This window comes from Urocampus carinirostris, chromosome 20, assembly GCF_059441175.1.
Source record: "Urocampus carinirostris isolate Australia breed hairy pipefish chromosome 20, RoL_Ucar_1.0, whole genome shotgun sequence".
In the NCBI taxonomy this organism is placed as follows: domain Eukaryota; kingdom Metazoa; phylum Chordata; class Actinopteri; order Syngnathiformes; family Syngnathidae; genus Urocampus; species Urocampus carinirostris.
This window is the reverse complement of record NC_142368.1, coordinates 26,896,364-26,908,730: the sequence shown is the minus strand read 5'-3', so window position 1 is coordinate 26,908,730 and position 12,367 is coordinate 26,896,364. Positions and strand designations below refer to the sequence as shown.

At 39.9% G+C, this 12,367-nt stretch overlaps 1 protein-coding gene across 3 annotated transcripts; it reads right to left on the bottom strand.

Annotated features, from left to right (window-relative positions):
- Positions 1–5,723: 5,723 nt before the first annotated feature.
- Positions 5,724–11,749, bottom strand: LOC148346754 (protein yippee-like 5). Of its 3 annotated transcripts, none has more exons than XM_088325350.1 (3): positions 11,646–11,749; positions 11,362–11,516; positions 5,724–8,297 (listed from the first exon to the last, which is right to left on the bottom strand). In XM_088325350.1, the coding sequence occupies exons 1-3, from the start codon at positions 11,647–11,649 to the stop codon at positions 8,076–8,078; spliced, it is 381 nt and encodes a 126-aa protein (XP_088181476.1). In that variant the 5' UTR covers positions 11,650–11,749; the 3' UTR covers positions 5,724–8,075. The 3 variants fall into 3 exon arrangements, with proteins under 3 accessions (XP_088181476.1, XP_088181478.1, XP_088181477.1); XM_088325352.1 differs by having other exon boundaries at positions 11,362–11,548; positions 11,646–11,739; XM_088325351.1 differs by having other exon boundaries at positions 11,588–11,699.
- Positions 11,750–12,367: the final 618 nt, after the last annotated feature.

The following is a 12,367-nucleotide window of genomic DNA, read 5'->3' as shown; positions in this document are numbered from 1 at the left end:
TATCAGTATCTTAATGCCATTTTCTGACAGGGGTCTTTAACGTGTGACACGATGAAAAGTAAACAAACACAAGAACAGTGCACCTGACCCTTAAGCTGACATAATATCGTCATCAAACCTTCCCTGTAGCACCCAAACACCTTTGTTCATAAGTAATTTAAATCAAAAGAGTTGTCATTAGATATTAAAAAAAAGATCATTTCTACATTTTTTTCATGATGCAAATACATCACAGTAAAACCTCTTTTTATTTTCGATGCCCACATTTATGTCTAAATTGTTTATCTTATCTATTGTATTCTAGAGTGGCCGTCCCATAAGCGTGGACAGGTTGGACAGGAATGTTCCTATCCTGTCCGTATGGTTTGATGTGGAGTCAGAACTCATCCAGGACTTCAGGTTGAGCAAGAAGGCCATGTGGGCCTTGTAGGAGCTGCTGAAGAGGGAACAGGACCATGGCTGGAGGTCCTGATCTACGTGTACTGGCTGGCCCACGGTCTGTCCTACCGTGTGGTGTCACGGGTCTTCAGTGTTCCCAAGTCCACCTTACACAGAATTGTCCACCGGTTTGCACAGTTAATATGGAAGAAATTGCCCAAAGCCATGTTTTAGGCTCTAGAAGTCGGACCCACATTTGCATCCTGTGCTTTTCTGCATAGTGTTTACATAGACAACGGGGATATCCAATACCTAGATCAGGATGTATCAGAGGACAAAATGGACCTGCAGCTTCCAATTCCAGAACTTCCTGATCCCAATGAAACCTCTGGAAATGCCAGAAGAGATCGACTCGCCTCACTGATGTAACAAACCGCAAGCCCCGCATTATATGGTTAGATCAACTTGAAAAAAGTTCCGTTCCTCTTTTATTTTGGATCACTATGAGTTATTACTGCGGCAGTCACTATTTGTCCTGAGTTCTACACAAGTTAATGTTCATACTTTATCTGTGAGCCTTGTGTATTTGGCATATTGTTTCTCAAAGTACACCTCCTATTCATTAAACACCTTTTTTTTTTTATTAACACCTTGGTGGTTTATTTCATAATGATGTGATATACTGTGTGTGAACTGTGCGATTGCTGGGCAGAAAACAACTACAAATTACTCTGGGTTGAATAGTAATTTACTTTCAGAAAAACAATCTCACATTGGTCCGAAATATAGTGGCTTGCGAAACTATTTGGCCCCCTTGAACTTTGTGGCCTTTTGCCACATTTCAGACTTGATTGACATGCCTGTTACTATCATTAATGACGTAACACATTATATAATTCAGATGACTCTAGCATAAAGAATATGCTTACCTCACTATCAGTTTGACTCCATATCACTAAATCTAAAGACATTTTCATTCTCTGTTACGGTAGCAATGTGCCAGTAACTTACTTGATATACAGTAGCCTGTCAATTTATTTGGCCCCCTTGAACTTTGACCTTTTGCCACATTTCAGACATCAAACATCAGGATAAAAAAACTGTAATTTCTTGTAAAGCATCAACAATAAGGGGCACACAATCATGAAGTGGAACACACTTTATTGGCTATTTTAAGCTTTTTTACCCAAAAAAAAAGTGGGTGTGCAAAATTATTCAGCCCCTTTACTGTCAGTGCAGCAAACTGTCCAAAAGTTCAGTGAGGATCTCTGAATTAATTATTGTTGATCTAAATGACTAACGATGATAAATGGAATCCACCTGTGTGTAATCAAGTCTCTCTATAAATGCACCTGCACTGTGATAGTCTCAAAGGTCTGTTTAAAGCGCATAGAGCATCATGAAGAACAAGGAACACACCAGGCAGGTCCGAGATACTGTTGTGGAGAACTTTATAGCTGGATTTGGATACAAAAAGATTTCCCAAGCTTTAAACATCCAAAGGAGCACTGTGCAAGCAATTATATTGAAATTGAAGGAGTATCAGACCACTGCTAATCTACCAAGATCGGGCCGTCCCACTAAACTTTCAGCTCATACAAGAAGAAAACTGATCAGAGATGCAGCCAAGAGGCCCATGATCACTCTGGATGAACTGCGGAGGTCTACAGCTGAGGTGGGAGAATCTGTCCATAGGACAACAATCGGTCGTATACTGCACAAATCCAGCCTTTATGGAAGAGTGGCAAGAAGGAAACCATTTCTTAAAGATATCCGTAAAAAAATGTAATTTAAAGTTTGCCACAAGCCACCTGGGAAAGACACAACAAACATGTGGAAAAAGGTGCTCTGGACAGAGAAGACCAAAATCGAACTTTTTGGCAACAATGCAAGACGTTAAATTCAGTGTAAAAGCAGCACAGCAGCTCATCACCCTCAACACACCATGCCCACAGTCAAACATGGTGGTGGCAGCATCATGGTTTGGGCCTGCTTTTCTTCAGCAGGGACAGGGAAGATGGTTAAAATTGATGGGAAGATGGATGGAGCCAAATACAGGACCATTCTGGAAGAAAATCTGATGGAGTCCGAAATAGACCTGAGACTGGGACGGAGATTTGTCTCCCAACAAGACAATGACCCAAAACATAAAGCAAAAGCTACAATGGAATGGTTCACCAAAAAAAACATATCAAGGTGATTGGCCAAGTCAAAGTCCAGACCTCAATCCAATTGAGAATCTGTGGAAAGAACTAAAAACTGCTGTTCACATCCAACCTCACTGAACTCAAGCTGTTTTGCAAGGAGGAATAGGCGAACATATCAGTTTCTCAATGTGCAAAACTGATGGAGACATACCCCAAGCGACTTGCAGCTGTAATCACAGCAAAAGATGGCGCTACAAAGTATTAACTCAATGGGCCTGAATAATTTTGCACACCCACTTTTTCGTTTTTTATTTGTTAAGAAAGTTTAAAATGTTCAATAAAGTGTGTTCCATTATTATGTCCCACTTATTGTTGATGCTTCACAAAAAATTACAGTTTTATATCTTAATGTTTGAAGTCTGAAATGTCGCAAAAGGTCACAAAGTTCAAGGGGGACAACTAGTTTCGCAAGCCACTGGACATAAGAGTAAATCAACAATGTGTCACAAAATGCAACAAAAATACACCAATACTTCCATAAACTGGAAAACACAAACTGGAACTTCATTGTGTTCTTAATAAAATGAAATATTTTACTTTTATAAAACAAAGGGGAACATTGCAGAGATTTAGGAACCGCTCATTTTTGTTTTGTTTTGTTTCCTCGTGCCTTTTCGGCACTCTGTCAGACTCTGCTTTCAAAAAGTCAAGGAGTGCATCGTGCTTCCTTTTATTTCTGGGTGATTTGGGGTTTGGTGCCGGAGCGGAAGATGCCGACGACGTGCCCAGTGTTGTGGATGGTGTGGTAGCTGTGATGGTGCTCAGCTCTTCCACGGGACGTTCTACATTGGCCTTTAGGTTGGGTGGAAAAAACAAGAATAATTGCTTAATGCCGATGTATTGTACAAAAACAACTGTGTATAGGGTGCTGTACATAATGAAACCGTTACTGGTGGGTTCAGTTCCTGCTCCTCTCAACTTACCATTGGTGGTTCTGTGGGTTCAGGTGGGGTAAATGATGCCACCAATACTGGTGGGTCAACGGATGGCCTACCACCGAGAACCGCATGCATGGCCTCATAATAATGCCAGTTTGATGCCATCTGTTCTCCATTACAAGTGCCTGATCCAATTTTGGGCATTTTTAGGTTCTGCGATCACAACACTCACAGTAACATGACACTGTAATATATTGTGTATGTATTTGGAACAGGATATACATAACAACAGCTCACGGGTAAGGATGATGTCGATCAAATTGAAGTTTGAATTACCTAGTGTTTCATTTTTAAGTTTTCCCATGTTTTTTGCTGCCTGTTGTCCTGTGATTCTCCCCCCCAGGGCGATCACTTCGACAGCTGTCCTATGACATTAGAGTAGGTTAATGCATTGTCACAATAGGATTGCAAAACTGCAGGTTAGGCTACTCACTCCCACATTAGTTTTGTGGTGAACTTTTTCCTTGTAAACTGCTCATCATTTTTTGCCCTGAATTTGATCAGGGCTTTGGTTTGCTCCACAGTCTCTGAAACATGAGCCCACATGACAACATCAGACACAAGTTGCTCACTAATAGGCCGATGCAACTTGATGTGAGACAGGAAATTTTAGGATGTGTTCTGGATAATTATTTAATAGTGAATAGATACACAAACCTGACATGTTATTCTTATGGCTGTAAGAGCCTTCTATTGGCCAGCATCACATATGCTTTAGAACTGTCTCCACATTTGGACAACGTTTTAAGATGGTAATTAGTTTATTTAATATGTGTTGAAAAAGAAGACAGTGGACTATGTGATAGTTATTTGTTTCATCTGGATTTCCACGTGAAACATGGAGACATTACTCATGTTGCATGATGAGAACTAATGCATTAAAATAAAACAGAACACGCGGAATGGTGTGCAGTTAATAAGCGCAATGACATACATCCATAACATTATTGTGACTATGCTGCTTTAGCGACTGGTTTTGCGGCTCTTTCGGTAGATTTGTGCACTGTGTAAAGTAGAGATTTTAAAATGTTTATGTTTTAACGCAAAAATAAGGTTTTCCATTGCATTTATGTCTAACTAAGATATATCAATATATTTCGTTTCAAATACATGTGTAGTTGTGAAAAAGGACTTACATTTGTGTGGTTCCTTTCCAGCCATGTTTGTTGATATTGAGAATTCGCAGTCTTCTGGGAAGTCACTTTGTTCCAAGTCAGATCTTGACCTCCCTCCATCTGAAGTGGTTATTTTATGGGTTGAAGGGCACTTCTCCCTCAGTCTTGAGAGTATTGGGACACATTACACTTGCACATGCAAAACCGAGGTACTAGGGAAAATAGCGAGGGAAAGTGAGAAGAATGGGAAGCAGCACACATCTCATCTGACCAACCACTTGTGGACTCAATTTTTGGAAAAGCTGGCAGTGTTGTTATCCATGAGGATGTACCACCATTTCCAAGAGTGCCACTGGAGTCTTACCATTTAGCACCAACAGATTGTTAATATGGGACAACAAACCATGGACAGATGCCCCTCATTTCACTGTGTGACTTTGCTGCAGTCCCTCCTTATTGAGGAGGCAACAAGGAAACAGGGTGCAACACCCGAGCGTCATTCCCTCAGGAAAGCAAGAGTAACTGTGTCACATTTCAGGGAGGTCAGTCATGTTGCTCCAAGCAGTGTGAAAACCTGACAGAAAGACTCATCCGAGGAACACGACAAACTGAACACATGAAGAGGGGTCTGCAAATAGAATCAAGTGCCTTAAAGGATTATGCCGTTTTTAAAAATATGAACTTAACCATGTGTGGGCTAGTGGTTCATCCAGATGCACCGTGGTTGGGTGCATCACCTGACCGGCTGGTATATGACTCTATCAAGCGACCATCATTTGGGCTTGTAAAAATTAAATGCCCAAATAAACAAAGTTACATGGATTGCAAGTACCTCAAAATTGATCATGGTGTGCATAGGCTGAAAGAAAGCAATTGCTATTATTGGCAAGTCCAGGGGCAGTTGCTGATTACAGGACTTGAATGGTGTGACTTTGTTATCTCTGCCAATGAAGACATTCTTGTGCAGCGAATTAACGGAGACAATGCTGTGTTGCATTGTATGAAACAAAAAGTTGATTTGTTTTTCCTCTGCACATGTATGTAAAAGTACCTTTCAATGTGCAAATAAGTTGACATGGAACAAATTTCAATGCAATACTTTTATTAAAGGAAAAGTCAACAAGCGGCAACAGGAGCCATGTGTGTAATTTAAAGAAAGCAATAACATAACACAAAATTCAACACGAAACCAGATTGCAGGTAAGTTATCAGGAGTCAAATATCTATACACATCTGTGGGCATTAGCCGTTCTGTCCCCAAGCTTTAACCACTGGCCTGTTTTGATAGTTGACCAATAGACAAGCAACTGTGTAAAGTTGATTAATGCTGCCCGTTTTTGAAAGAGGTACACAGCAGTGGTGGCTGGTCGAACTGTCTCCCGGCTTTTTAAAACAAAAATCTGTGCTTTTAGATCATTCTGAGGTGGGCATGAGAAGAGGTGAAATTAATTTTAAATAACATCCAAAAACAAATCCGTATTCGGCTTTGTTGCCAGCATAACATTGAGACCAGCGTTGACCGGAAACTTCAAACCATCCTGAGATTTTTCCGGAAATACGTCATCGTCTCGAGTGCATAGAGCCAATTAAAATCTTAAGAGCTCGCTGCTGTTCCAATTATCCAAATTCCGCCTTCACTGCTAAATTGGTCGGCTTGGGTAAAAAAATCTCTCGGGCAAAAAGTGGGGCCAACTCCGGCACCGCTTACTATATTGTAGTTTGCTAATTGTTACTTGTAACGTCATCAACATTTCACTTGTAAACAAAGCCTGGTTTTGCAATTTTATTTGGTGTTTCGCACGGAATAATTTACATACGTATTTTTTTCCGCTTGATTCGATCCTGTTTTTTAATCATATGGTATGCTATGACACATACACGAAGATAATTTTTACCCTTATTTTGAGAGTTGTCGTTAAGAATAACATTAGAAGACAAAATAATAATGTACAAGAAAAGCGCTATAAAAATGCAAACCATTTACCATTAACAAGATGTTGGTTTTTTTTTGCTTTAATGATTAGAATGAAGATTAAAAAATCTGCTGAACCACAAACTTCCGATGATAGAAATATAATAGCATAAACCATAACGAGACTCGGTAGTCTTTTAAACGTGCTCACAAGAGGGAGACAAAGCTAATTGAATACCACGGGCACTTGTCTTATACTGTATTTAACACTACAGTAATATCGTTAAACATACAAATCATGTATGTTTTGTAGCTTGTGGCAACTAAAACAGATACAATATCAAACAACTTATTCAGTGCTGTCTTTCATCAATCATTGGTGGGAGTTGTGATGTGTTTAAAATCCGTCCATCCATCCATTTTCTGCACCGCTTATCCCCAGTAGGGTCGTGGAGGTGTTTAAAATGTAATCATTTATAATACAGACTATAAATAAAAAATAAATATAAGTTAGCATGCCATACTACACTTTATGGAAATTGCCCAGATGTGTTGTTGAATTTTGGTTTTGTTTCCAACTCTAAAATATAAACCATGATTTACATTCACCGAACAGTCCAAAGCAGGGGTATCAAACGCACGCTAAAGGAGTTTGTGGCCCTTGTCTTAATATGAAAGTTTGATGAGTGCGGCCCGCCTAAGTTTTGTATTAATTGTAGATCCTTGCTAATTCGTTGGGCAGAGCTCCAATTTCGCATGCTCATATTTTGAGTTTGATGTGTATCCGCCCTGGAATATGTTGAGCTAGCTACTTCCTGATTCGGCCCATGACAGCCACTAAAAGTTCAAACAAATTAGCTATTTTAATGAATTATTTTTTTTTTGCAATATAACATCAAGAATACGTTTTTTTCTTAATTTCAAACTTGGAATGAGGAGCTAACAGGGTGTGGGGGGAGGTATCATCACCTCTGTTGAACCAAAACTTAAAGGTGGGGTAGGGCATTTGAAAAGTTAAAGTTGCAATCATGGCTTCAAGCCAGGAGTCATCGGCAGAGTAACACATAATGTGTGCATTTCTTAGACGTTCTCGGACAAACTCTTGGTTTTTTTTAACCTTTTTGGGGGTAGGTTCTACCCCGAACAGGCCTGATAAAAGTTTTAACTCAGTTGGATATTAACAGATACCTAAGAGAAAATATTTAACTCTGAACATTCTAAATACACTTCAAACTACGCACCCCACTTTTAAAGGACAGTGGATGTACCTTGCATGTAACTTTGTGTGAGTTTTTGCCTTTGTGAAAAGTTCCAGCAGCCCCTCAGTAAATTGAACTTGAGACACCTAGTCTAAATATGTCGTATTATTCAGTAATATTCCATGTGGCTGCTCCATGGCTGTTGAAAATGACAACATTGAAAAAGCAGCGGGCATCACTTTCCATGTCCACTTTTTCATGCCTGGGAAAACTCAAACAGTGATATTTGGCCGCATATTTGATTAAAGCAAAGTTGAGGGTACACTTCACGAGTTGTCAGCGGGCACGTGTTCAAATCCCTCGCTCTCCCTGACAAGGGCCCGCTCCAGGATGACGCGGCCCTCCTTGTAGCGCTGGCTCTCTTCGGTGGCGAATTCGTACATCCAGCCCAGCTTGCTGTTGCAGTTCTTGCAGCTCACGTCGCGCACCATGTGCCTTCCCGTCAGCATCACTCGGTCTTGGACTTCGCTCTGCTGGAGATTCACCACCTGACCCAAAAAGAGAAAACAATCAACAGGTGTCAGAACTAGGGCTGTGACAACTTAACGATAAAATGAACATATATGATCTTTAGATAATGTGGTACGGAAAGCGTATCTTACATATATGCATGTGTATGGCATATATTTGTATATTTTTTTTGTTTATTGTCAAGGTAATTGACAAACACTTGTATTTTCTTTTGTTTTATAGTATTGAACATTCAGTTGTTGTGTGAACTTTTTTTATCAGTTCAAAACTTCAAAATTTGAATTAGGAGGAAACTAAAAATTCATTTAAGAGGTTAGATTAAATGAAAAAGTAATCGAAGTATTCATCAATTATGATTATAATCGTCAGTTGCAGCCCTAGTCAGGACCTCAAAACCGCTGTAAAACACTTGTGCTAATGTCAATTTAACACCTTGTTGCGGTGTTTTTCAATCTGTACCCCTGGTGTAATAAAGTTTTCAGGCAAAAAAACCCTCTAAGTGGTACTTCTCTTTGGCAACGTACACATCGCTACATCTGCCTTTCAACTTCTGCTGCTTTCTTGACGACTTGAGTCACATAGGAGTCCAAAATACGCATTAATGGACACAGTACTAAGACGATTTCTTTGAAGATTTTGTCAAGGAGCACAAATACACACACAAAAAGGAGCAATGATGCTATGAGACATGAGCTCAGAGCTTAGAACAGCGGTTCTCAAATAGTGGGGCAGGGCACAAGCTTCCATGAAGGGGGGCGCGAGTGCGCTTGACTTTGCGAAACCTTTTCGTTTTAACTTTCCTAAAATAAATTGCAATTGCTTCTCCACTACACTAGGTAGCAGTGGCGTTCTCATTGGCAGTGTTTTGTTTGCGTTTAGCCTCCACAAAGTGCATTAAGCACAAAGTATAAGCATTTAGTATGAAGTGTAGACCCAAAGTGTAGCAGACCTTCAAGTGACCCATGCGTAGATGGGCGAACAGAGACAAGAAAAGCCTCTTCCCGAAAGCTAAGATGAGTAAGTTTGATGAAGCGTACATAGCACTTCACTGCAACCACGGAGGGAGACGAACAAAGACTGGTGTGCTTGCTATGTTAAAAATCTTGGCAGCAGACAACATTAAGCCAAAAAATTAAGCGGTCACTCATAGACATTACAACCCAAACACCCTGATAAGACACTTGAGTTTTTTTTCTGCAAAATTATGCCGAAAGTCTTAGATTTAGAATGGACGGAGGTGAGGTGTTACCACCAATATCGGGGAATTGTTGTTTTATCCTAATGTGATTAGTTGAAAAAAAAAAAAAAATTCACAATATCTAAACGAAATGAATACACGTACCGTATTTTCCGCACTATAAGGCGCACCTAAAAGCCTTTATTTTTTTCAAAAGCTGACCATGCGCCTTATTTATGGATCAATTTTAAAATTGCAAAGTTTTCCAACTAACTTGCAGCCGCCGACTAGATTTTCCCCCGAACGCCAAGTAGTACGCGGTGTATGCTGGGATTTATTTACCGGCGTTTCATTGGCTAACCAATGTGTCAATCATCATTTGAATCGATCACTATTGGTTAAAGTTATTTGGAGGTCATGGGGCAGATCCTTTTTATCATTTACAGGCTGGCATTGGCTTAAACGGCAACACAAAGCCTGCAATTGGCCGAAAAATATGTGTCAATCATCAGTTGAATCGATCACTATTGGCTAAAGTTATTCGGAAGTCAAGGGGCGGATCCTTTTTATCATTTACAGGCTGACATTGGCTTAAACGGCAACACAAAGCCTGCAATTGGCCAAAAAAGATGAATGTTTATGGGACGTGGCTGACGGCATAGAGAAAGCATTTTTTCTATTCTGTATTTGAAATTCTTTTATTCTCCTGGATTTACTACCCTCACGGATATAAGAGGACATTGGCTGCACATTATTATGAACACAACGACTTCGGTGAGCTACTTCGGGTTTTATATTGTCCCTGTATCTTGTTTCAAACTGAACTCGATGTTTCTGTGATAAGCGGTGCAGATAATGGATGGAATGGAGTGTCTTTTTTTAAATTAAACTCAATTCCAAGTGTTTATTGTCATAAGCACAGTAAAGTTGCGAGCGAAAAAGAAAATAGATACTAAGGAATGGTTAGCATTTCTTGAATCCCAAGACTTTAACCTTCCGAATGATGGAACGATACATTTGAGTGACATCTTACGGACACCGCATTCGCACGTGTTCTCGACACGTATTTGCGTCTTTGCAAGCTTTCGGAATGTTAAGGGGGTAATAAGTTGGACTTAACTTTCTGACTGTTTTGTCCACGTTCCCATCGTAGCGCCTTATAATCCGGTGCGTCTTATCTATGTCAAAAATAGGACCAAAAACTATTTTTTCGGGGTGCGCCCTATAACCCGGTGCGCCTTATAGTGCGGAAAATACGGTACCCACGAATGAAATTTGAAAACAATATTCTTAAAGACACATGAAGAGAAATGTAAGATAGTTAATTCTTAAGTTGATAATTTTTTGTAGGAAGGAAGGAAGGAAGGTAGCACCTTGAGATACCTTAAAATTAATATATGTAGGTTTCTATTTGCATCGCAGGGATAATCACTCTACTGAGACAGCTCTGGTTAAGGTAACCGATGATCTTCGCCTGGAAATGGACTTCATCCCTGTTGCTGCTGCTGGATCTCGGTGCTGCATTGACAACGTGGACCATAATATCTTACTAGATTGGCTGGAAAAATGGATTGGTGTCTCAGGAACCGTGCCCGATCCTACCTCTCAGATAGGACACATTGTGTTAGATACGGTGATATTTCCTCTGAGCCCTTTAGTGTTATCTGTGGCATTCTGCAGGGCTCAGTAATTGGTCCTCTTCTTTTCAGCATTTATAAGCTTCCGTTAGGTAATATCATTCGCAAGTAGAATATCTGTATTTATTGCTACGCACCCCGAATTTCTTCGGTTGAAATTCGGGGTGCTTGAGCATCCCCCAAAAAGGGCTGTTTACGCCCATGGTCCAAAATATTGTTCTCCTTGTCAGAAATGCAACAAACAACACAACCACCAAGACAGGGTACCTTATTGAACAAAAAGGCCCGTCCAGTAGCTCCAGTGAAGCGAGTGGAGATTAGCTCGGCCCGGTTGGTAAGAATGGTGTCGCAGTTGGCGCACGAAAACAAGCGGATGCCTCCAATATGGTCCAAAAAGATTCGACCCATTCTTTTTCCACTTCCTAATCACGCAAAGCCACACAAATTCACATTTCTAGATCAAGAAACAGGAAATCGAGGCGTTATTTCTTACCCTTTTCGGAGTCGAAGAAGGATATGCAAGAAATGTTATGTAAGGTCTTTTTACTCACGCATGAACACGTTCCGGTTTAAACTGTTAATGATGAGTTGGGCGTTTGTTTACTTCTAATTCTTCTTCTGTTTGTCGATTCCCGCGTGTTGCTCATTACTGACCACCTTTGGCAAACACGAAAAGTGGCAAGAATGCATATTCGAGCTGTTTCAAAATATTTGATTTCTATGCACCAGTAACTATAAATGCAATTATGGAGATTTTATTAATGAACTCCCGTTTGTAAAGTTGGATTTCCAAGGAATTTGTGAGGTTTTCTTTAGCTTCATTTGATCGTTATATTTTAACTGAAAAACACCGCATACGAATTGTTTTGTTTTAAATTCAATTTTAAGTTAATATTTTTTTTCCAATCTGGTTTGACCTTCTCTTTTGGCCGTTCCACAGACAAGATTATCACAATAGATAAGGTTGGTTGGGTAAGAGATGGGTCACCATAAAGATTATCAAACAGATTATCTGATAAAGGACATTTAACGCAAACATTTGTGAAACTTGTTTTTTTTCCTGTGTAGTGCCGGTGTGCCCAGTAACATGTGTAAATTTGCATTCTTATCTGACTTTTAACATTAATCACTGTGCAGATATAAGGAATAATAAAGATTATACTTGTTTTCACTTTTGCCCTGTGGCATGAAGTGAGGACTCTTGTACGGTTCCTTTGCAGAAGTATTAGCCCCCCAAGAACTTGTTGACATATTGAAATATTCCAGGCATCAA

Coding starts and splice junctions, on each gene's coding strand:
- LOC148346754 (XM_088325350.1), bottom strand. Junction 8,298..11,361: donor GGGCCTTTTTGTTCAATAAG/GTACCCTGTCTT, acceptor TTTTTGGGTCAG/GTGGTGAATCTCCAGCAGAG.